This window comes from Clavelina lepadiformis, chromosome 2 (assembly GCF_947623445.1).
Source record: "Clavelina lepadiformis chromosome 2, kaClaLepa1.1, whole genome shotgun sequence".
Taxonomy (NCBI): domain Eukaryota; kingdom Metazoa; phylum Chordata; class Ascidiacea; order Aplousobranchia; family Clavelinidae; genus Clavelina; species Clavelina lepadiformis.
In genome coordinates, this window is record NC_135241.1 from 21,486,217 (window position 1) to 21,511,547 (window position 25,331).

General features: G+C 35.4%; 4 protein-coding genes across 19 annotated transcripts; 2 read left to right on the top strand and 2 right to left on the bottom strand.

Annotated features, from left to right (window-relative positions):
* Positions 1–40: 40 nt before the first annotated feature.
* LOC143445088 (coiled-coil domain-containing protein 33-like) lies at positions 41–13,207 on the bottom strand. Its single transcript, XM_076943925.1, has 26 exons — positions 13,061–13,207; positions 12,492–12,624; positions 12,072–12,213; positions 11,731–11,911; positions 11,452–11,554; positions 11,255–11,323; positions 10,926–11,059; positions 6,445–6,692; positions 6,042–6,147; positions 5,612–5,749; positions 5,409–5,486; positions 5,062–5,177; positions 4,844–4,964; positions 4,594–4,723; positions 4,393–4,470; positions 4,129–4,256; positions 3,673–3,891; positions 2,050–2,159; positions 1,903–1,978; positions 1,747–1,827; positions 1,514–1,628; positions 1,322–1,410; positions 1,015–1,222; positions 853–923; positions 560–769; positions 41–468 (listed from the first exon to the last, which is right to left on the bottom strand). Exons 1-26 carry the CDS (start codon positions 13,205–13,207, stop codon positions 463–465), a joined length of 3,237 nt encoding a protein of 1,078 aa, XP_076800040.1. The 3' UTR covers positions 41–462.
* Positions 6,536–14,347, top strand: LOC143445090 (uncharacterized). Of its 13 annotated transcripts, none has more exons than XM_076943934.1 (9): positions 6,536–6,676; positions 7,037–7,222; positions 7,562–7,642; positions 7,790–7,999; positions 8,145–8,312; positions 8,528–10,405; positions 10,940–11,041; positions 11,455–12,684; positions 14,156–14,347. In XM_076943934.1, the coding sequence occupies exons 2-6, from the start codon at positions 7,064–7,066 to the stop codon at positions 8,798–8,800; spliced, it is 891 nt and encodes a 296-aa protein (XP_076800049.1). In that variant the 5' UTR covers positions 6,536–6,676; positions 7,037–7,063; the 3' UTR covers positions 8,801–10,405; positions 10,940–11,041; positions 11,455–12,684; positions 14,156–14,347. The 13 variants fall into 13 exon arrangements, with proteins under 13 accessions (XP_076800049.1, XP_076800050.1, XP_076800051.1 ...); XM_076943935.1 differs by having other exon boundaries at positions 11,455–11,671; positions 11,771–14,347; XM_076943936.1 differs by having other exon boundaries at positions 11,455–11,671; positions 12,564–14,347.
* An 870-nt stretch (positions 14,348–15,217) lies between these two features.
* LOC143446482 (uncharacterized) lies at positions 15,218–19,551 on the top strand. Its single transcript, XM_076946126.1, has 5 exons — positions 15,218–16,507; positions 16,631–16,752; positions 16,940–18,427; positions 19,007–19,102; positions 19,214–19,551. Exons 1-3 carry the CDS (start codon positions 16,264–16,266, stop codon positions 17,015–17,017), a joined length of 444 nt encoding a protein of 147 aa, XP_076802241.1. The 5' UTR covers positions 15,218–16,263; the 3' UTR covers positions 17,018–18,427; positions 19,007–19,102; positions 19,214–19,551.
* A 171-nt stretch (positions 19,552–19,722) lies between these two features.
* On the bottom strand, positions 19,723–24,513 carry LOC143446481 (N-acetylgalactosamine-6-sulfatase-like). 4 transcript variants are annotated; one of them, XM_076946124.1, is made up of 14 exons: positions 24,359–24,513; positions 23,861–23,984; positions 23,662–23,736; positions 23,430–23,532; positions 23,124–23,267; positions 22,937–23,003; positions 22,610–22,737; positions 22,311–22,447; positions 22,066–22,172; positions 21,726–21,862; positions 21,379–21,481; positions 21,137–21,258; positions 20,605–20,719; positions 19,723–20,438 (listed from the first exon to the last, which is right to left on the bottom strand). In XM_076946124.1, the coding sequence occupies exons 1-14, from the start codon at positions 24,479–24,481 to the stop codon at positions 20,352–20,354; spliced, it is 1,572 nt and encodes a 523-aa protein (XP_076802239.1). In that variant the 5' UTR covers positions 24,482–24,513; the 3' UTR covers positions 19,723–20,351. The 4 variants fall into 4 exon arrangements, 3 of the variants coding, with proteins under 3 accessions (XP_076802239.1, XP_076802238.1, XP_076802240.1); XM_076946123.1 differs by having other exon boundaries at positions 21,726–21,877; XR_013113938.1 differs by lacking the exon at positions 19,723–20,438 and adding an exon at positions 20,867–20,953 and having other exon boundaries at positions 21,726–21,877.
* Positions 24,514–25,331: the final 818 nt, after the last annotated feature.

The window sequence follows — 25,331 nt, forward strand, 5'->3', positions numbered from 1 at the left end:
ATGCATGGATCCTTTTAGCACAAAATATGTTCCAACAGAGCATTGCAAATATATTTTTTACTTCAGTTATATACTATTATAGAATTTATTTTAAAGTTAAATTAAAATATATAAATCTTTGAAAATATGACTAATGATAGCAATATTTGCAAATTAATAAACAATGTACTGGAATAGAAAAAAGTCACAGTGCAGTTTATAAAAATACTAACCAACATACTGCTTTTACAAGGTAAATAAAAAAATACGTGAGAAAATTGCACCAGTTCAAGCGCTTTTTGGCAAAGAAATTCCTTTAATTGCCAGCAATACACATTTCTTAGATATTTTCTAGGCATTTCAGTCAATGCAATATATAACTCCATCGGTGTAAGTCCAAAGAAAAAACGGGTGCAATCTACTGTATAAGTGATGGCGGGAAATGCTTTCAAGTGATATAAACCTTCAGTTCCTTCAGATTGCTCAGTTCTAAATGTGTAAGATGACGTTGTAAGCGTATGTCGTAGCAGTGAGCACGCAACACAGACTGAAATTAGTAGACTAAAACACTTCAACTTACCAGAAGAGGGTCATTCCTAGCATTTGCCCCAGATGTGCGGAGAATACCATTTCGATGTTCTTGTAAGCGTACTGTCAATTCATGTTTTTCTTTCGCCCAAGATCTGGCATTGTGGTCCAGCTGTCCTTCAAGAGAAGCAACTCTGCTTTCAGCTCTCTCCAAACGATCATGAAGTTCTGTTTTCTCTGCATTGTGCTGTTGCTGCCTTATCTGTTGCCCAAAAAAAGAATTAAACTTGACTCACAACTAATCTAAAAAATTATTTAAGAGTTACGTTCATCCCAGTTTGTTACCCTCAGTTCACTGAGCTCATGTTGGAGGTTTGCATTTTCTTGACTAAGGAGTGTGATAGTTCCTTGTTGATCTGGAAATGCAAAGTATTTAATTTTATAACGCCGCCTATAAAATGTAATGAGGAGTGATCATGCTAAAAGTCTTGAGAGCTTTTCATTCACCTCCTAACTCGTTCTTGGGAGGAGCAGTTGTGTTCTTCATATATTTGTTCAGCAGTTTTTCCATCTTCTGGATCACCTTCTCCTGCTGGACACAAGTATCTTCTAACTTCTTGCTCTTCTTCAGCTTGTCCTGAAGATATTGCACTGTCTCTTCCAGTTCCTTGCGCGAAGCGTTTTGCATCAGATATCGCTTTTCACGTTCATTTGCCTGTGTAATGTTTGTGTTAGTCCAATTGTATACTTGTGCTGAATATTGCTGGGTCAGTGGATCAATTCCTACTTAACATACGTTTAGGTGCAAGTTTACCTTTATCATTTGGTTTTGCAGAAGTTGGACTTTTGTCTTGTATTTGCTCAAATCCTCACTTTCTTTTGCAAGTTTATGTCTGGTTGCCACTAAAGTCAGTAAAATATCAAAAATTGAAATGGAAAATGCCAGAAGCATCTTACGTGATTATCCTTCTGTCAGTGTGTGATGTAAAAATTGTACACCAGTTACCAAATTTGTCTGCCACTTCCGTTGATGTTATTACTCCCTTATGAAGATCATCCATCACAGTCTGCCCAACCTCTTTTGTCAGCAGAAGCTCCCTTCTTAGTTGAGCATTTTCCTCCTTTAAACGATTACTAGTAAACTTTTTTCATTTTTTTGCTGGTGTTTGCTACATCTATCTGTGTTTCAATAAAATGTTGAAATTCTGAGTTCTTATTTTAAATTATAAAAATACCTACTTGTAACTGAGCATTGCTTCTACGAAGAGCCACTATATCTGCAGTCATTCTTTTAACAGCTTCACGATATTTAGAAAGTTCCTGAAGTAGATGTTAGAAAACAACAATTAACTTTGAGAAATCTCTATAAAAGGAGGTTTAAAAACAACGACAGACCTGTGCATGATGATCCAGAAGTGACTTTGTGTGACTGTCAGATGATCTTTCACTTTTTTGCGGCGGCTGAACATTTCTATTACACAAAATGTATTGAATAAAAAGATAGAAATCGACGACTAAAAAACGACATCGTTAGTCTTCTACCTGCTTGTTGTATCCATTTTCAGCATGGTAGGATCATTTACTGTTAAGACGTAATCAGGCAAAATGGTTTCTAAAGCATCACTTGGTGGATATTCATCCTCTTTCATAAGCTGTTTGTGAGAAAAAGCATTTATAGTGACACACAAAAACTATAGAATTGATTAATTGCTTTTCTATTATAAGCTATACGTTAATAGGACAATAAAACAAACTAGTGCTTGACGATATCTACTATCTAAAATAACTACTGACAGTGAAAACTATTTTGAAGTTGATGCTTATTATTAATTTCAACTTACTTTTCCTGAAATAGGTCTATGGTAATACACAGACATGTATCTCAGTAAAAATATTACATTTATGTAATTATTTCTGCAGTTTAACTAGAATTTCAAGGAAAGTAACTATGATTTTTATTCCGTCAAATCCTGAAAATCACCCTCAAGACTGCAGGTTATAGCAACTGTTTGAAATATCAATTGTCTGAAATTGCAGTTACGTCACTTTGTTCCACTAATGTGGTTCACACTCAATTAACTCTCTTTGTAAGAGAGATATTATTACCTTAAATCATGGCACAAGCTGTATTTTAAAACCATATATTTTTTAACCCTAGTCACTGTTATTACTCCACCAATACAGCTGGCATTTGATTACTTGTTCATAGGCTGCAATTTTAAAACCCTTTCACCGGTGGTGGTATTGTAACACGAGATTGCCGTCCACTATTCAAAGTATGGTATTAGTCATAGAGAATAAATATTAAAATAATAGGGGCTGGGGTGTTACAATAGGCTTATACAAATAAAATGCCAACCATCAAGTAATGTAATTTCAACAGGAATGAACAACCGACCCTCAACTGAGCAAACAAGCCATAATAGAACACTTATTAAGAGAAACTGATTAAAGCACTCCTCGATATGAAAAAGTGAAAGCTGTTTGCTCTTGTAGCACTTTTGTTCCCTCCTATAAGCCACTTCATAAGCGGAAGTATATAATAGGTTTTTAAGGGTTAACTCATCGTTCTGAGCGGGATGTATGATTTCGACAATACTTGTACTCACTTCCTTTCTAAGTTTCTTTGAAATTTTATTTCGTAGTTATACATGTAAACTTGTTAATGATTTACTTTTACGTCCAACCAGCTTTTTTTTCATGTGTACCTATAGAAAACTATAGGCCACGTTAATTTTACTACACTATAACATGCTTGTTTTAACTAAATTTGCTGAAGTTTGCCTTTACTACCAACTGTCCATAGATCTTTGTGCATTTTAATTAATTAGAGTATTGGCACTACCTTACAACAGGTCTTTTTTTTCATAACACAACAGTTTATGAGCATAACAACAGGATTTACTTAACACATGCACCAATGCGTATTTCAAAGATTCAAAGATTGCAGATTGGGTTCGGTGGCCGTGCTCACGCTAAAACTCTATCTTACTCATATTGTATCATTTTGCCATCAAGGCCTTGCCACAGTTGCCTGTCTTGGTTGTGCTACTGTAATTATTACCATCACTGCTAATACGTTCGCATCCAGCTGGGTCAGCACAATTTTTTGTCCACAACAATTAAAGCGAAAAATAAAAGAAACAAGTAATTCAGACGACTTACCACTCTTGTTTTTTTCCTCTCGTATCGAGGACCACCGATAGCGGTGTCGTCTCTTGCAATGATCCGCGGTTGAATTTCTTCTTCTGGCTCGCTGAGATACAACTGCGCGATGTCGTTGCTCATCTCCGCCGGCCTCTGTGGTCCAGCTGCAGTAGTTGGAACCGAATCAAGTGTTGGAAGAACTCCTGGGTCCGAGGCAACCACCAATGTATCTGGTCTCTGCAGGATATGATGAATCATGTAAATTTTTGTTTCAGTAACTACAGTGGTGATTTTCATTATTTGTTGATAATCGTAATTGTGATGATTTGATAATGACAATGATAAAATGATAATTAATTATTTTTCATTGTTTGATAACACCTGCATACTCAATAGTAATGAAACTTTAGACAAATTTAAATAATGATGTATCAAAACCAGTTAGAGATCATATCAAAATAAACTTTTTATCACCTCCGTGGTAATAAGCCGTAGAAGCAATCTTATGCTGGGGAAAGACCCGTCGACTGTTTCAAATCTCGATCCCTGCACAATGAGATCATCGATGCGAACTCCCATGCGACCAGCATCCGATGTCAGAGCTGAATACATCATAACCCAGTTTTTATGAAGTCATAATACATAGGACTTACGTGGGAGACAGTTTGCTGGTACTGATAGGATTTTAATTTAAAGAAAGATTTAAAAATGTGATGAACATTATTCTTTGAATACCACCTTGGAAAATCTCTCCATCTAAGAGCAGAGTAGAAAATCCAATCGGGCTTCTTATAGTCCATGTAACAGATGTCATTGCTGAAGAAAAAAATTAATCTTTTAAGGAGCTTAAGTGTAGTAAAAAAAGTTCCTAAATTTCCAGTTTTGGAGCAATCAAATTCACTTAATTATCATCAAATATCCGTTACACAGATATCTCACTGCTAGAAGAAGGATAAAACTCCACCACCAATGCAGAATTATGAGCAAAGGTTGTAGCGGCATCTTTGTTACAAAACATAAAGGTGTGATTCCAGGTTGGTCTTGACGTTTCTTTGCTAATTGTGGTCAACTGTAAATGTAAAAACATACCCTCTTGAATAGATTAAAAACTAAACATAATCAAATGCAGAACCCTCCATCACTGTAAACATTTCAGTACGGGCGTCTGCACATTTTTCAAATGTACAACCTGGGGATATCCCTGCTGGTCTACTTTCGCAACCTCGAAAGCAGAAGGGTTCGGTGAAGGAAAAGTGAGCGTTGTAGAGGTGATGCCAGCTGGACACGGGTAGCGTGTAAGCATTGTCTCTCTGAATAATGTGAAAAAAGCAATATGATTAAACCGCACAAGCTGCAAATGAAGTTCACCCAGGTGCAAACGATCAAACACCTTCTAAATACCCTTACTTGTATGAAGTGTAGTCCGGCACTATCCGAGCTATTGCGATAAGCGACCCAGATGAATTTGACAGTTCTTGTTGAAAGTCACGTAAGGTCACTTCTAGTCCACAGAAGCCAAAGTCCTGTTAAAAAGTGATTATGAGTTTTTTAGAAAATTTAACCTGTAAGTTCAATCATTTTATTTTTTGTTAAAAGCACGATGGGGCCGAAAAATCAAGTCGTTGTTATTAGCATGCACTAATTAAATACGGGCCAAGAAGGTTTTGAGTTTCACTAAAACATCCTTTTCATAGTATGATGTAATTCAATTTAAATTGCCAGTACATTAACATAGCAACTGTAACTTCTCTCACTTCCAATCTGGGTAAATGACTTTGTTTCCTTAAAACTGTAACATAAACACGAATCCCAGATGGAATAGATTTGGTAGGCTATAAAAATGAAGAAAAAAAGTGATTTAGTTTTGGCATTTTCATACATGAGCAGATCGCCACAAAAATCAGCATGTAGCAACATTTTTTAAATCTTAAAACAGATAAACAGATGTTAGAAATACCTTGACCAATTCAAAATGGTAGGGGTGAAACGGCTCCAGGTTAATGATGGGTAAATTATAAGTAACCAACTTCTCCTTTGAAACACTATCAGCCACTGTGAGGACGATTTCTTCTTCTTCAACCCTACCTTCTGGGATCTACCGAGAGCAAGCAGAGTTTCAAAACTCTGACAAAATGCTTGACTTAAAATGAGCATTGTTTTATCCTTAGTATGTTATGGTATGGTATAATAATCTTTATTCTCGAATTGAAAAAAGACTTAAAATTGGTGATGATTCCTCATCTCTTGAGCCCCAATTACCGAGCTAGCCTAGCTTTTTTATATCATATTTTCCTGATTTAGAACTGATCGCCACGTCCTGGTTATAAATGAATTAGTTAGATTTTGGAATTGGTCAGTGTTGTGTAAAGATGTCAGCCTGTCTTCACCTCCATTGTGAGGACTTCCTCCCAAGCAGGAGAATGCGTTGGACTGAGAGATGCGTGTGTTGATCCCTGGGCAGCTCTTCCACCCTGTTCTTCATACAAACTCTTCCTGGAGATAGACAAAAGAATTGGTAGATTAGACTTAAAATGAATTGGCAGTGGGAAATGATGGCTACATATTCTTGCATGTTATTATTCTTGTACATACTATGGCACTATAGCACAGCATAAAACAACACCTATGCTGAACGTGCAACTTAATTCCAAGACCTGGTATAGTTCCAGCCATCTCTAGTGATATAAACCTTATATTATAAGTACAATATAAGTTTTTTGGTGCAACAAAAAATAAGGACCTGGTCTCTTTTACGAAAAAAGGACATATCGTTATTATTTTTAATCTTACACAGTTGCAAAAGGGATGGGATCAGCTCCATCCGATCTTGATGGAAGACTCGTTGCTCCGTGGATGATGACATAGATCTCCTCAAATCCTGGTTTTGCTACGTGTCTGTTGCTGGAGTCAGACTTATTAGCCGGCTTGGGGCTGGTTACAGTCGGGGACCTGCTTGTTCTGCGCGACGTTCTTCCCTTTTTTGGCGAAGTGGATTTAGTGGCTGGTCTTGCTTCATTTGCCGGTGAATCCATAGTTTTCTAAAATAAATAAACATTAAGTGAAAAATTTTGCTTATATCTGTGAGTGATAACAGTGTATTATTATATGTACTGTATGATTCTAAATCATGCATGAGAAAAGCAAGTAAAAGAAACAACCTTATATAATCAAAGAATATAACTCGCTGACTGCCATAACTAACTTTCGCATTTATAATGCATACGGTGGCCACGTGTGTATTAATAATGAAAATGTTATAAAACAGCACATCAGTGTACTGACGTTATCCCATGAAAATTGCATTTGATGATGTTAATATTTAATGTGATTAAAACTCAGTTAGTTTTCCAGTGTAGCAGTCCTGCTAAGCATTTATAAACAGCCAACAGGTGAAGTAAAATAGAACGTGATGAAGAAACAACGGTGTATGCTCCATGCATTAACCTCACGAAAAATGGGTATGAGTAGAAGCAAAGGAAAAAATCGTGCAAGTTCATCTAAAGCCAGCAGCCCTTTATCTGCCGTTTCAAGTCGATCATCATCAGCGTCGCGCAGTACACCAACTTTTGTAAGCAAAATGTGGCACGTTTATATCTTATTAAAAGCGTATATAATTGTCATAAGCAGGCAATTATGGTTAACATCAGCTGCAAATTGAGGGATACAAAGTATAAGATTCTTTGCAAACGTTTATAAGAGAAGCTTGGTTGAGTTTACCAAACAGCAAACCACTGAGTGCATGTAGTTTCATATTCTGCTGGCTTAAGACTATGAAATAAATAAGTCTACTTTATTTCAAAGTATCACATTAGTTTAATTTTCAACAATATTTTCATATTACCATATAACCTAATATTTTCGATCGATAATTTAATAGTCTCTTTATATGGTTATTAATTACTTGCAGCGTAAAGATGAAGAAATAATTACAGATGTGGCTGGAACACTCGTCAATGAATTTAAAAAGCAGATGATAGCTGATATTGAGGTTTGGGCAAATGTTTTTAAATACCTAATGCCGTAATCTCTTGAAAATTTTTACATCATCTACTGGTAACTAAGTTAGAAAGAGATTTCAAGTTAAATATGCAGCAAAATTTGTATGAAAATATTTTCTTATTAGCATTAATTGCAGGAAAAGATTAAAAAATCGTTCAGTGAAATCAGTCAGCCGCCAAAAAAATACAACGGGAACCTGAATGAAGTCATTCAAACCACTTATGAGAAGGAAACAAATAAACTGACACAGGCAGCAAAGCAGGAAAGCGAAAAAGCAATGTCGAAGCACATCAACAAAAACACATTTTCTAAAGCTAAAGCAGACATTTCAGTCGAAGTTAAAAAAGTAAGTAAACCAACAAGAATATAAAACGTTATGAATTTGAAATGTAGCATTAGCAAATTTCTCATGACAATTCATGCGAGGCTAATTGTTTTGCACCAAATTCACCCCAGTTTGTACCTGCTTTACTTATTTACTTTGGTCTTAGACAATAAATGAAAACTTTGCTGGTGAATGGCAAGATACAGCAATGGGGCATTTAGATAACGCAACTGAAGATTTAGAAAACAACCTATGGCGTGAGATGAGTGATACCCTCGGCAAAGTTTTTCGACTTTATAGAAACACTGGAAATACTCTTACAATACAAAAGCAGGTGGGAAAAATATAGTAGAGGTTATGAACAACAATTAACCCAAACTTCTGTTTTGTTTTGTTATTTAAATTTCCCAAAAATATTGATAAAACTTTAAACTGATGTGTTAATGTCATAGGGAGCATGACATAATTTATATTTTTATTTTACATATAAACAGGTTTTACTCAACTTAATTGCGTGTGACATTGCAGCCTCCACTTTTTTGTTGCTAGACAAACATAGCCCTGATGGGGGACCGCCTTGAATCCCAACTAACTCAATTAGAGTTTAACAATGAGGAGAGAATATGCTACCTTACTTCTACCACTCAAGATTATCTGACATCAAAACTTGAAGAGAAGGAAAACGAGCTCAAATTAAAACTGGAACTCAACGTTAAGACGATCAATCGAGAAATTGCCCAACTAAAAGCCTTTGCCAAACAGCAGCGACAATTACACAGTGAACGCCAACAAACTAAGTCTTCTTTATGTAATATTCTATAAAACATGAACAAGCTTTGTGCTTGGTAGATGCTTCGACTTTGAAACGTATCAAGATTATCTTACCAAATTGCAACATTAAAGTTCAACACAACTTTGTTATTATTCCAAGATCGGTTACTCTCGTAAGCACAACATTCAGTTAAGCGTTCAAAAAGCAAACAATGCACTGTATGTTGTAAAATAAAAGCAATAGTCTAAAACTCACCAAGTCCTTAGTGATCTTGCTTTAACCTACAGCTTCTATTAAGAATACCCAAGAGCCTTAGCACTTAAAAAAAGCATATAAACCTAAGTGCTATACACACTTAGAAAATTCAAAGCTATAATGCCCACACTACAATACAGGGCCTGCTTTCTTCATCGATAAGAACATGGTCAACAATGCCTAAATACACAAACGTCATTCTTCAAGCAACAAATAAAATTTCTCAACCCTTTTATAGAGGGCTGTAAATTTGATACACTAAACAAAAGAATGAGACAAAACCAGTAATAAAAGAGGGCACACTTCCAAATTAAGTGGCAAAGAGAGACTCTCTATTGCCACACTCCACCAACTTAATTAAATTTCTAACTCTCGTGAGTAGCCAAATTGCTTATTATCTGTAGAGCAAGGCAAGCATGATAAAACGTTGTCATGCTCAGTGAGCGTGAAATATATAAACAGAGCAGTTTTAAGCATAAAACGCCATGGAGAAACATGCTATGATTGACAGTCAAGCAAAAATGGCAAGGAAATTACTTACATATGTTTTGTGTCAAAAATTCTTTATTATTTCAAACAAGTGGCTGTTAGCATATTTTATATTCGTTTGAATTGCCTATGAATTTGCGGTGTGTATACAATTTATTCCATAAATTATTAAATAGAATGGTCCATCAGTGATAGAAGTACCAATTGTTTGCTAAATGGTACTTGCTGTAATAAAAAAGCGTTGTAAATAATTCATCTTCATCTCACTGTCAAAGGTAAAAAACTTCTAGACTCTTTAATCTTTTTAGACTGAACAGTTATCAGATGTCCACTATGTTGTTTTTGTTTGAAGAAGCCAACATGATAAAATTTAATTTAAGAATTACATTTCAAAAAATATTGACGTGATACTTTCAAAAGTTAAACATTAACTAATCTCAGTAGACCTTCTTAACTTTCTGAAGCAGACAACATGATCTTTTGCCAAGTAAGCCTTAAAAGGAATAGTATCGATTGCTTTAACAATATATTTTTAATAACTTTAACATTCATTTAAAAAAATAGTAACAATATAATTCACTGTGAAGTGTAAAGAATAGAAAAAGTGAGCAATTTCCTCAGGGTGGGTGAGGGTGTACTTTACTAAGTACTTAAATCTATTTAGTAGATAAATTACATTCCTTTCTACATTTAATGATTTCAGAAAAACGTGGAATATTTTGCTGAGATGGTCAAATATAGTTGGGAAAAATGATCATGAACACAACTATCAAAAAGGAATAATCTATTCACTTAAAGAAAGCTGTAACAATCAACAGTTGGATCACAATCAACTTCCTTATTCAAGTGAAATGGGGTTTGTTTTCTTTTGTTCCCTATGTCAACCAGCCATTATTTTATCATAATAAAAAGTAAGTTTGCCTTGGGTTGGACCAAACAATGCCTAGTTTAAGCTTTGTTGCGTATGGAGGCGTTTATGCGGGGCTCTATGGGAATAAATTCCTGTTTGATCTAATTCATCACAGTAATAATTTTTGTAAAGCAATATGTTATCAATATTTTATAGTACAGCTTTTTGCTATTTAATTCAATTCAGTTTCAAGTTTTTGTTTGCTTGTTAAATTTAAGCTTCTGCCTTAAACACACAACATCCCCATAACGGTCACTGCTTACATAGACTAATAAAATAAAAACATGATATAAATTGGCACTCTGAAGGTTACCTTTGTTTTTGATTTTTCTACACGAGCTTTCGCAAACATAAGCTTGCTACTTCACGTGTACTACGAAAATAATCAACAAAGTTAACCTTCAAAGTGCCAATTTATATCTTGTTTTTATTTTGCTATAAACTTGGGTTAACACGGTTCAGCCACCATCAACAAACTATGAAACAATCTTTTTTTAGCTGTGAATATGCTTTAAGTATACCTGTTTTCCTGAAGGGGATATGTCTGGAGGCGGGGTTGATGCAATACTGATATGAAAAGAACCTTCTGATTCCAATTCAGGGCTAATGATTACAGTTTCTTCTTTGAATGGAAAAGGTAAAGATTCGTTGGAAGCTATAAAAATTTGCTATATTAACATACTGGTTGGTGATGAAATCAATGAAAACCATAACAGGCAATGTTTATACAATGTCAAAAAACATAAAGTTAACATTCAGAGTGCCAAACTATATCCTGTTTTTTATTTTAATGTTTGAACAGCTTCCTACATGTGCAAATTACAAATTTTTGACTTAAATCTTGTCTTACTGCTTTCTTTGGAGACCTCTTTGACCATCTGCTGTTCTTTTCCATTCTTAAGTGCAGTTCGATGTTTCACTGGAATATAAATAAAAATATCCTCGCTGAATTCAGCTACATATTTTCTCCCATTAAATCTGGTGCACTAAAAATAAGCGAATTTAATATTTTCATATTTATCATACACCACAAAAACTTGATATTACCAGTGTTAGGAGACAATGTGGGTTTGACAATTGATTCTCGGACCACCGGGAGTCTTTCTTTTTGTGGGGTTGGTGCAGGTGGTGGGGGACTTGGTAAAAGCTCCTGGACATCAGTGGAAAAAGTGGAAACAATTTCGAGATAAAACAAAAAAAAAACAGGGGATATAAACAAACAACGAAGATGCAAAGAAAAGCGTGTTTGACCACTTTAAAAAATGAAGTAAGACAAAGTTTGGATTTGAGAATAATTATCATATAAAACACAGTTGGTATTCCCACTGGAGTTTGCATATTTTCCTCATCATCCTCATCCTCATAGATCGCTTGACGATTGGAATCAACATGCTCTCTCAAAGCTACTCCATAGGAGAGTCTCCCACAGTGCATTGAGGTCGAGGCTTTAGATCGAGGCCTTAGAAGTGTTAAGATTCCTGCATATTTGTAATAATCTTCTCCTTTTCTGTAAAAAGCCCAAGATATCAGATAATTTGTATCAAATTAAACCAAATTACCAGCACTGGTGGTAAAAAGAAGCAAAAATGCAGATTTTGGCAAAATTAAGGTGGCAGACGGCGTTTAAGCAACGAATACAAAGCAAATCAAAGTAGAACATTCTTTACTTGACATTTAATTTGGCCCGTGGTGATTCTGTTCGAGGGTAGATTGCAAACAGTGCCTCACCGACACGTTTAGTTGGTTGAGTGTCTTGGTAAGCCTCAATGAGCAAATAAACATCATAATTTTTGTCATTCTTGCAAAATCCTGATGAAAATAATATCTGATTATATACCAATTATGCAAAGTCATGTGAGTAGCCTACATATCTTGTACTGCGTTTTAGCATAGGCAGCAATTGCGAAAAGGCACAGAATTCTAAAATACAATGCACGTGTGTTTTACCAAGCATTTTAACTTGATTTCTAACATACCATACTAAGTGATCTCAAAAGAAAAACCTCAAATAGATGTATATATATATACTGTAATAGTTTTGTAATTTTGATATAAGTAGAAAATTGATTACTTATTATTGGCTTTACCTTTGGGCAAAATAAACCTGAAGCGTCTTTGGTTAAAAGAAACTGAGTCTACTTTACTCTCCCATGTCACAGAATCAGTCTTGATGGCGGCTTGAGAAACACAATTCCCTGAGTTATTGACCTCAAGCAAAACCTATAACAGAGCGCATATCACCAACCACAACACCATAAAAATAGTTCAAACTACAATGAGGTAGGTAAATACATAGTACATATGTGTTCCATGTTCAGACTATGCTATAGCTTTTGCAGATTATAAATCTGAAAATTTACAGTTAAAAAAAAGTACATAGAGTGACTGCCAACACAATTAAGTTACACACGCCACATATGTATTCGTAAGCTTTGGTGTAAGGCATATGTGCGTTAGATACAAGTATTGTTGTTATGTTTTTATTTAAATCCAAAAAAATACCATGTAGGTTATCACACCGTTTATTTTGCATTATTGTCTGTCATGTCAACTACTCATTTAGTGAAATTCCCCGACTGGATGGAACTGATATAGTACAAGATTTAAAAGGTTGCTAATAAAATATTACCATACAAACATATCAAATTTTACTAACCTGAGGCAATAAGTCAGTTCTGTGACCATGCTGTATTGATATTTTTAAGTAGTAAACACCGTTTTTGTTAAATTGGACTTGTGCAATTTCAAATATAAAATCTAACACTTTCTCTTCTAGTTTTACTTGTTTACCTCTGTCAGACATCCTACTAAAAAGTTATGACATACATCAAGTAGGTATGATACTAACTGATATCTACTTTCGGCATGCTGAGATGAAAAACTTTAAAATTCTACTGTTTGGCATTTTCACAGTAAACAAGATCAGCAGCAACACTTAATAGCTCAAAACGTATTGGCTATGTTACAAACATAGGCATAGGCTACATATCTATTATTCTACCATATTTAACATTTTAAACCGGTAGAAATGAACGCCATCAAACGTTTTATTTTCTATCAGAAATACGGTGGCCAGTGGGGAAAAAAAGCTCAAGCTAGTTGTTATCAGCATACGTTAATGAACGGGAGAATGTGACAAAGTCAAAGTGGCTTAAATATTGCTCAAAAATATTTAAGGTAATAATAGCTAGTAACAACTAGCGCGGCCAGTAAACCTATGAATATACCTTAATTAGGTTAAACGCAAAAGACCTTCAACAATTTACGGGAGAATAGTACATAATGTTGGAAAGGCAGAGATATTACGCAATTAAAAATTCCTATAGCTAGAACAAATCCGAGATATGCTAAACAGCTACCGGTATTTCAGCCAGCAAAACACTAGGCTAACAGGCTTAATAAAAGTTACGGTAATATTTTAAGCGTTAACAATCGCTTTAGAAGCAGCTTAAAATTCTTTGGCTTGCAGTACTTTACTTCAAGAAATGAATAAAAACAAGTCGAATTTTTCTTGACTCATCGTAATTCGCGCGAGTTCAAAATGTTTGTTTACAATGTTACGCATTATTTCATCTTCTGCAGACTCACCAATCACCAGACAGTCAGCTGAGATAAAACGCGACAAAACGACCCAATCAAAAGAGATATAATGGTGGCCGCTTAGGGGAATAACCGAAATGTAGGCGCAAGCAATGACAAAAATAGTTTTTTGCTATGATTTTGACTTTTGTCTGCATTGTTTTTTTTTTAGGTTTCGACGACTGCTTTGGAAAAGCAACAAACAGAATATTTGTAAAATGTTAATTTTTTTTTCTTTTTTACGAATGTATCGGTTCACTGTTAAAAGTAAAAATGATTGCACTTTCAGAAATGTCGCGAATTAAGTTTGCAGAGTTTTATGAAATGTTTGAAAATACGACGTCAATAAATGCATTAATATTGAGTTGATCTGCAGTTTCATTCAATTCATAGTTGAAACTTGAAACTTAGACAAGAATAATAGCATTATCATCATTTAGGCCCACAATTATTAAGTTATACAGAAAAAAACTAAGTTACCTGGAGATCAGTGTTGTAGTAGTTCAGTTCAGACTTTCAGAAATTGAAAGGAAATACTTCTGGTTTTGTGTTCACAGGATGAATTTAATAGTAGTGACGTGTAGATTCTAGCTACTCTATAAAAAAATCACGGTGTTGTATAAGTTGCAAAAATCTGAACATGTTTTGTTGAATTGCCTCTGCCAAGCTGCAACCAAAGTTCTCTTCCTTCTCTGAGGTAGGGTGAGTACCCCGGAAATGACAATGAAGGGATGAATTGATTTTTAGCACATTGTGATTGATGATGGCAGAGGTAGGCCAATAGTCTAGTTGCGTATATGTGTCAATATTTCGAAAAGCATTAAATTAAAATTAATGAAAAAAATTAAATTTAATGAAGCAAATATGAGTCAAGTGCTGGGGAATTACTCCAAATTGTTACCGAATTCCAATACAGTCCTACGTTCCAACGTTAAGAAGTGCCCTTTTAAATCAATGTGTGTCAAATAGACACGAGTCTGGCATGCATCAAGTTAAACAAAGTTTCCTTTTGCCAACGCTCTACCACACCTCATCATATTCTAAAATCAAGTTTTTTGATTTAGTTAAGTCAATCGAGTGGCCCAAATAAGAAATTTCTGAGAAGTGATTAGGCCTATTGAATCGTTTTATAAATTGATTGCGTAACGTTCTTCAAGGTGCTTTGAACACGTTACATCGAATAAGCTATGATGAGCGAAAGCGGATGTTGCGGCGCGTTTTCAACTATGACGTTCTTTTGTTTTGTAAACATGTCGTTGGAACCCATTTATCACAAAATAGCGCCAGTCACTGACAAAGTTTACCTAAAGCCGCAAAAAAACGGACTAGACGTGGTCGGAGGGTAGTGCTTTGAACAACCAGGTAGAGACTTAAGCAAACTTAAGCCCAACAGGTATTCAGTTATTTTATAGCTTTCTGCATGTAATGCTAGCTTACAGATCACTGCAGTATAGTTAGGGTCCTGAATACCAGAAAAAGCAACAGCACATTTCCAGCCGTGAAAGGTTTAAATCAATTGAAGTAAGTTAGCCTGTATCTAAATTGGAATTTCTTAGTTAGTTGGCCTAGCGTTGAAAGAGGAGTTTGGTCTGTAATGGTAACGACTGAGCTTGCTTGCCACGGGCCAGTCATAATCAAAAACATGTGGCCAACTTACACATCGGACTTTGCGTTTGTGATATCCATAAGAGTTGTAGTGACAAATGAGACTTCTTCTTGCAAGAAGCATGAATGATCGGCCCAAGTTATTACCATTGGGATGTTTGTAGTACGTGGGCGTAACTCAGGCATCAGACGATGTAGAAAACTATATTTTGGTATACGTCTATATGACGTCACAACCCTTATTTTCGGACAGAAGAAGAAATTCTTTGCACGACTTAAACCCGGCGATGATTCCTCACACCTCGAGCCCTGGTTACCGAGCTCGTCTTTTGTACGAGTTCCAGTAGACACCTTTATCATTTTTTTTTCATTTCAACTCACGCCTCATCGGGCTTAAAGAACCATATGACTTACAGTATATATACTTTAATGGCGCAGAAAAAGTTGTAACACCTAGCGAGTAACTGCATATAATATTATAGTTAGAAGATTTTATTTCAAAATTTTGATTTTTACTAAAAAGCAACTTTAGAAAACTTTTTATTTTTTGTAAATGTATAACATTTTTGTTAGGAAGGCCATGTTTTTGATCAAATATCTATAGCATGTATAATGGAAAACGATTGTCGATAAAATATCATTCCTTATATTTCAAATTGACAAAACTACTAAAATATGCTGCCTACCGGCATAACAAGTCCGGACACTGAGAAACAATCGACAGATAACTTTGAAAATGTAATTGAAACCCCCCTGATGTTGGGAGTTATAATCGTCGTTATTCTGCTGTGCTGTATTGCTTATCACTGGATTTACAAAAAGTTTTGTTTCAACGAGCGACGATTAGAGCGTTTTGGGCGAAACGAAAGACAACTGAGTGCTGCCGTTACTGCCTTTCTTAGCCAAGCCGCTCAAACAGGTAAGGTATACGGTATCCCGATCAAAGAAGGCGATTTCTGTAATCTGTATAGAAATCATTCACTAGCCGATACTTTTTGAGGGTGTCTTCAAGGCCCATTATAGCTGTGGTTTTCTACTTCAGCCAACCAGCAAGACCGAGTGTCTTCCGGCAGCAGTAGCTTGCCTACTTACGACGATCTTCCACCCAGCTATCATGTTGTTGCCAGTAACGAGACGTCTGGTAAAAGGGAAACTGCCAGCCAGGTAGGCTAATTATTGTTTTCAATTTAGGTAGGCAATTTGTTTTCTGCTTCGAGTTCCGTCTATTATTATTATCGATTTCAACTTCCAGTTTTCTTCTTTGGCTCATGCTTTTGTAAACTTAATGTGTTCAGCTTAGCAACCATTTTGTACCATAACCGGGTCAAGTTCAGTTTCCGCATTTTTGCAGACGGAAGATGTATTTTGCTCGCCTCCGCCATATGAGCTATTCAAGAAAAATTGTCAGCATGTTCAAACGGCTGTCTGATGTTTCTATGGAAGAATTCGTTTGTTATGCATCATTCGGCTAGTTTGCTCCTAAGAATTCAAAAAATTTCATCACTTCTATTGCTGCAAGCTGTATTGAGATTATAAGGCTTTAATGGTTATTTAATGCTTTGGACTGACATGCTTTGTCATGTCATTGTGCTATGACATGTCACTGTTATGCCATGTCATGCTTTTTGTTAGCACATTTTATGTATAAAGGAGATACACTACACTTTTGAGTTTTGCATGTGTTTACAAATGTAGTAGCCAATGTATTGCAAAAAAGTCTACTTTTATGTCTATTTAAAAAAAGCAAAATCTGGCCCCTACAGTTATTTTTCATCTCGTCTTGAACTGTGAAATGCAAAATTTTGCTCGTTGTTCTATGTTCATGATAGCAGTAACGCGTACAAGTGTTTCTTGTATTATAGAATATATTCATAGTTAGTAGTTGAGACAAATTTCTACCATCGATTTAGTTAAATAAAATTTATAAGTACCACCATATTGAAAAATATTGTTTTTGTTTACAAGAAAAACCTTCATCCTTGCAGTCTATAAAACAGGCACACAGGACACTGTAAACAAGACAGGGTACGGTTTAACAGAACATTTTATCATCGCTAGGCTAGCGCTGCGATTGTTTATGTTTTATTGTCGACATCTGCACGCCTTCACCTATGCAATGCTAGCTGCACACCAGCACGATTTGCGACCCAGATTACGTCATTTGTAACTAAGTACCCCGTTGACAAATGAAACGTGAGCTCACAAGTAATACGCAGGAGATGTAAACATTGCAGGTAACTGTGTCGCAGCGGACAGAGGAAATAAGTGAGCTGTCGTCAGTGCAGATTGCATTATGATATGGTTAAGGAAGGTTCGCAGATAATTGTTATTGTTTCTTTTAATTATGACTCGATTGAGCTGTTTAGAAATAGTAAAGTTATGAATTGAAAGTGGTAGCCTACATATTACAGGAAGTAACTACAATAACCACTGTCTTTCAAATTAATGATAAATTGATAACGTTTGTTGCGAAATTACAATAAGGTGATAAATTGCAGATGTTTTTATGCATTTAAATTACAGTTTTATGGAGGCAATTCAAGACTCTGTTCTGTATAGAAAAGAACACTTGTAGTGAGATAAAAGATTTTGGCCGCAATGGATAACAATTCGACATCAGTTCAAATTTATGATGGATCTTTTTTTGGCAAAGATTCCATAAACCCGTTGGCCGCGTTAGCATGTGCTGTTGCCCTGTTATTAGGCTTCTTCGTAGTATACGTTACCATCGGACAAAAATGGTGCCCTACACGTTACAGGTGGCATCGAGTTCATCGACAAGATCGACTTCCGTCAGAACTTCGGCGGGTTAGGAACCCGTCCGGCCTCGCACACACCCGTAAGTTGACCGTAAAGTTATGTGTAGAAAACCTTCTTTCTTTGGGTAATAACTTCTTCATCCTTTCTGTAACATAAATATTTACCTAAACATATAAAGACTAAACATTAAAAGACTTGACTTGAGTCACTTTTTGAAAAAACTCGACTTAATTCGAGTCGGTCCTTGTTGATTATACTTATAGGTTTCAGTATTTCGATACAGATTTTTTCTTTCTTTCGTCGAAACTATTAAGGTGTAACTTGAAATGGAGTTTATGTTTGTCTAGGAACGCGTTCGTGGAAGCAAAATGAAGCAGATTTTCAAACATTTTAAGCTATACATGTTGACAGAAACGATGTGTTTCCTTTTTGTATGACTTAATTTCAGATACTAATTGACTTGACGTGACTCAAGTCTTATTTGCCAAACGACTCAACATGTGTCAAGGATAAATGACTTGATTTCGACTCTGATAATCCCAATATCTACAGTCTAGCCTGTCGCAAGCTCGCGCTCGGCTAGACTGTACTTATGAAAACAATTTTTAACTCAGATTCGGGAGCTTTTTTATGCGAAGTTTTTGCTAAATTTTTTCAGGAGGTAATTCCCAACGGTTCCGTACTGAATGCCGGCGGTGGAGGGAGCCAGCAATCTTCCACGACTCGCCTCCTACTTATGCCCAAGTAATATCAGGTAACATTTCAAAAACTAAGAACGTAAGCTATGACAATTAGGCCTTTAAGAAGAAGAGAAGTGCTTTAAGGAACTCAAATTGAAAGAATTTTATCCTCGGTTTCAACATAGGTCACTTCCCAACTCCGAGAAAAGATGAAGAATTGTTTAAGGACGTGGAGGTCCAAACTGAAATCTTGTAACGAGCAAAAATGAAGAGAAAGCATTATCCGCATGACGTATACACCAGTATTTTATCCGTACTGAAGCAGTTTAATGTCATAACATTTCGTGCAAATTTAACTTTTTTTGGCGTACTAATGTTCTTGATGCATTTCAAGCAAATCAAGTGTTAATGATCATTGTGTTAGAACACCACACACTGCCAATGTACAAGATTTTCCAGAACATTCGTGTTGTGCCTCGAAATACTGCACAGGTTTGGAGTTGAAACGAACAATTTAACACAATTCACTGCTTACGTTTTAATTAAGCAAAGGCTTTAGCAAGGAGTAACTTTCAACAGTCGGAAGTATAACTTAAAAACCTGTAAAAAGTAAGGCCTAATAAAACGGTTTCATAAGTGAAGAGTTTAACTAACAATGAGCTTAGGTGTTCCAACGCCTCAATGAGACAAGACATTTCAAAGCAGTGATGAGACTAATTTATTAAACGTGAAAAAAATCAGACGGTTAAAATTGCAGAAAATTATATGAAAAAGCAGATTTAAAGCACACCTATATTGCACGCGGAATGTACGTTAAGACAAAAAAAAATGACAAATACAACAAACGATATGTCCGAGTTAACAATATATGATATATAAATTTCATTGAGGCTGATATAATGGTGTATAGACCACGAAAAATTGAATGAGTAATTAGAGGTACTGCTTATAACAGTAAGTGCATACCGTACCAAAAACATTACAAAAAATGATAAAAATACATTTGTGTTTTTTTACAACTATGCATTTTAAATGCACCGACACTGCGTATTGCCGGCAACGCAAACTGCATTTAGATTATAATTAACTATAAAAAATTAAAGCGGTTAGCAAATTCATTCTGAAACGAAAGTAGATTACAAACTTGTATGTTATGAGAAATAGAAAAGTAAATTCTCAGCTAAGTAATCATGATAACGAAGGCATTGGAGAACCACCGATAAATATGACGAAAAGCAATTCCAATAATCGTATAAAAATCAAACACTTGCAACCATTCATCTATCCCGTGGTTGTTGGTTGTTGATGAATGGAAATAAGTAATCAGTGTGGCCAAACACACTTGGCCAGATTTGACTTGACGGCATCCAAACACTTTCCAATTTTTTCACAACCGTTCGGGGCCCAGTTCTAAAACGACAATCATGGGTGTATAAAAACAACTGTTTGAACCCTATAATTCCAAATAACATAAAGACGCGTATATAATAATAATAATAATAATAGCAACGATATGAATACAACAAGCAAATATGTCCTTATGCAAAGCAACATGACAATGTGTAAGAAATCTTACCATTACCGCATCATCGCACCAATCAAATTGGGGTGTCCCTGGTTTCAAGGTGGAAACATGTTGCTCAACAATTTTATTGATTGTTTTTACGGCTTCGTTATACTCTAAATTTGACCTAATTGCGTCGCAAGAAAGACGAAAGTTATGTATCTATTTATATGTTTTGATACATATTTGGAGTGACTAGAAAGTTGCAGCAGAAATAAAACAAGCAAGACATTCCGGTAAAAGCGTGAGTCAAGATTTTTCCTTTGTCACTTACGTTTTAAAACATCATTAGAGCTTGATGATGCCTCAAGTGAAAAATGAAACGTACGCTCATACGTTTTACCTCAACGTCTTGGTTGTTCTGTTTTTGCAGAAAGATTTATTACTAATTAAATGATAACTTGATGTGATAATTAATTATTAAATGTTGATTAAGTTATTAATATTAATAATTAAGTAATTACGATATACTTAACAGTAAAAGTAAGATATTAAAGATGCTCAAAGTACTTTAACAACAAATATTTTAGCAGTCATTGTTTACGTCATCGGGTGTCTCTCTCCAGGATCTCGACCCAGTTGAAAAACGACCGGGTTCAAAGTTCGATTCATCTGATCGTGAGTTGTGACGTTTTCAACTTCTTGCCCTCGGCAAAACGTGATACCCTAGAATGGAAAAATTGGCCTTCATAATAGCGATTGGTATTAATTACATAAACTACGTAACCTTGCAAGCCGATGGATTTGATTTGCAACCTTCACGTAGGTGTATATTTAAACACATACAGAATTGTACTCCTTCCATGAATTGGTCCATGTCCAATAGTGTGCTTTGTGTAGCCCATATCGCACCGCAAATAGTGTATTGCCACGGTAGTGAAATATTGGCCTGGCACACAAACATAATTTGCAGAATACAAAATGGAACAGATAAGATGTGCTTCTTAATTTGCAAGCAATAGAGAGTTTTGCCACTAAAAATTAAAGTACTCTACCAAAACTATAGTAGGGAATAACATTAGCTATTACTTATTTGAACACTACAAGAGCAATGCTTGGCAATACAAATGAGCTGGTTTTCAGTCACAGATAGCAGAATGTCCAGGGTTAACGTCACAGAACACGCATGTCACCTGTCAAATTCAGGTCCACCAGCAAGAACAGAGGTGAGACTCATTCCATCAATGACTCGTTCATCGGGAACTTTGACTCCACCTAACTCGAGAGCGGTACTAAACCAGTCCATTAAACTTCCCACCTGATGGCTTACCTTTAGAAATTCGTTGTAGAACAACTGTCATTTTACGGTATTGTACATTTCACTACAATCTAATCATTAATGCGTTGGTATTTGATGAATTTCTAATACATCATTTTGTTTATTTTTAGTAGTGGTTATGGGGAGTAAATAGTGTCGTTGACAACGTCACAATTTTGCTTAATTACCGATTGTTAAAATTTAGCAATTCTTACTTTTCCTGGAGACACAAAACTAGGACCCCAAGCAATAGTTGGTTCCCTTATCCCTCCTTCAAATGTTGTTTGCTTTCCACACAAGAAAGGGCCATTACTCCCGTCATCTAAAATTGCAACACTTTGTTGATTAACGAAACCTGGTTTTGCGTGATTTTTCAGATATAAATCATACTCAAAATAACAACAAGCTAATAAAACATATAATGTTGACATTCAATAAATGTTGTGTCTATGTTACATACTGAATGCAGTGTCAACTTCAGCTGCTCCATTATCCGAAGAGAACAAAACAAGAGTATTTTTATCTAAGCCCAAGGCCTTTAACTCTTTCAGAAAAGCACCAACCCCAAAGTCCAGTTCCATGACTGCATCGCCATATCTGCACACAATATTTCAAAATTGAAAAAGCAGGAATCGCAGGAAAGCAGGAAGTTGGAAGTGCTTTATACAGCTGCCCAGTATGTCAAAAATAACCAAAAAAAAAACAAAAATGTAATAGAATGAATGAAATTATGAAAGGTATGAGTAAAAATAGACATACGGTCCCCTTCTACTTTTGCCTTTAAACGTTAAGGAGGAATAAACAGGAGCATGAGTGGCATCAGGAGCCCAGTAGAGGAAGAAAGGTTGTTCGTTTGCTGTCATCCGTTTTATAAACTTAATCGCTTCCTGTTAAAAAAATACATATTACCGCTTTTTGCAAGCCATAAAAATATTTCAAAATCATTATTTATCATTGTTAGTTATTTCACTTATTCATATCACACTGTACACTTCTCCAAAACTAGAGAAAAGTGTGATTTCAAGTTAAAAGAAGTTTGATGAACATTAAACTGTCCTATCTAGTCAATATCTCCACCCAGCCCACCTGAATGTATAACTGAGTCATGTTTGAAAGATGTTTCTTGCGATCAATTGCAAAATTCTCATAATATCTGCAGCAGCCAACGGTTATAATAATATTTATTATAAATAGTCTATGAATAGCACTTGGAGTTGGAATAAATATACGCTCAATTTGAAAACTCACAACCGTCCAATTGCTAAAATTATACCTTCCAACCATTTCAGAATTATTGTAGACAGGAATATTTGGAGTTGTTTTGTCATCGTAAGGTCCAAAATGGCAGTTCGGCGAACCAAACCATTCATCAAAGCCATGCTTTAATGGAAGATACTGAGGTTGGTGACCAAGATGCCTGAAAATATTAACCTAATTGTAGCATTACATGGAGAAACGTAATCTAAGTAAAACTGGTGGTAATAACTTTACAATAGCATCAAGTTTTGTTTTGTAAACATTATAATTCTGTAATAATAGTTAAAAGGGCAGAGTATTTATTTGCGAACGGCTAACTTACCATTTTCCAACTAACTTGTTGGTATAACCTGCGTGCTTGAGCAACTCTGGTATGAGGATTTCAGTATCAGCGATGCCTCCCACGATATTCTGAGGGGTGTAACCTACATTAAACAGGTTTCGATGAATAACGATATAGATAAAACATCAAGTAACACTTACCAGTTCTAGGCAAAAATGTTTTTGATGTACATGCAAACAACTCTACCACACACACACTACACATTATCTACCATTATGACCATGATAATTGCTGGTGTAAAAACCATTTCGAATTGGCAGTCTTCCAGTAAGTAATGCAGCACGAGCTGGAAAACAAAAGCTAATCAATAGTAAGAACATTACATAACTAACATATGATTAGAGGATCATTGTTACATCACAAATCCAAAAAAAAGTATAAGAAAAGCTACGGGAAGAAATATTACTTACATGGAGAGCAAAGCGGGTTAGCACTGTAGAAGTCAGTGAAGAGCATTCCTTCTTTTGCCATCTGGTCAAGATTTGGCGTCTCCATCGATGGTTCACCAAAGACTCCCAGGTCTCCCCAACCCATCTAAATTATAATAAAGGGGTCATAACAAACCACAATTAAGAACAACTTAAGGGTGTCCAAATACCTTAACAGTAAAATATAACTAGGACGAAAACAAAATAGAAGAAAGCATTTTATCAAAGTTTAGACCATTCCGTCGATACTGCAACCTGATTAATAAAATGTTTTCTAAAATTTTGGATCTTGTTTCCATTAGTATGAGCCCAACACTTTGCTTCCAAATGTAAACAGAGCTAAACTACCACAATTTAATTAATTCAACTGAACCTAAAACCGTAACTTTTATGATTTTATCAGCAATGAAAACCAAAGGGGCAATATTGGTTAGATTTATTTTATTTCATTCGCATAGTTTAACTTGATCCTGTACTCACATCATCCATCAGCATAAAAATAAAATTTGGCTTCTTCATGCTCACGCAGTGGATTGACTGAGTCATCACTATTATGACAATGACGACAAAAGCATGTCGGACTGAAACCTCAAACGCAGACATTTTATTTTCTAAACATCAACATAATAAAAATATTAATAATGTTACTGTAATACAAATTTCACAGCTTGGCTTCATGTAATTTTTTTTGAAAGGTTTAAAGCAATTTATTCGTTTCTTTCCGTGTAACAATACTTGCTGACTTACACAACAGCCCTGACTGTCTCTGCATTGAACATATTTTGAAGATATATCTAAATCTTGGGTAAGCGGTGAAGATTTTATGAACACGGGTGGGAAACAAACATCTTTGTCAAAACGCTCTTTCTTTAACCTGACCGTTTTTTATGATACTTTTACGATACTTGACTTTACCACCGTTTTCTACCTGATACAGTATCCTATCATATGACAAAAAAAACAACATTATAAAGTAGGTGGTTCCCCTTTTCAAAACTGTTTCTAGGGGGGGGTTATGTGATAATATTGTGATTATAACCAAAACTAATATACAGATTATGTGAGATTTCAATTCTAGTACTTGTGTGTCGTTTTAGCTAAGAGTAACACGAGCCACAATCACTTCCTGTACCATTGTTGTGACGTAATACTTTCGCCTTTTTCGTATGCGTTCAGTTTATCGAAAATAAGTTTGTTAGCGTATGGCAGTACGAATTAACAAGTCTGGGAATAATCAGCAATCAACAATTTAATGCAGTTGAATATAGCTAAGCCAAAATGCTATTACATTGACTGTTGAATGAAGTGCTGTTGATGTGCCAATGTTCTGTCAATTTGTAATCGTATAACGAAGAATCAATATAACCAGTTTATACAATCAACAAATTTGTGCAAACTACTGAACAGTACAATCTAAGATAAGCTCAGTGTTAAGTCAGACAACTCTGCTTGT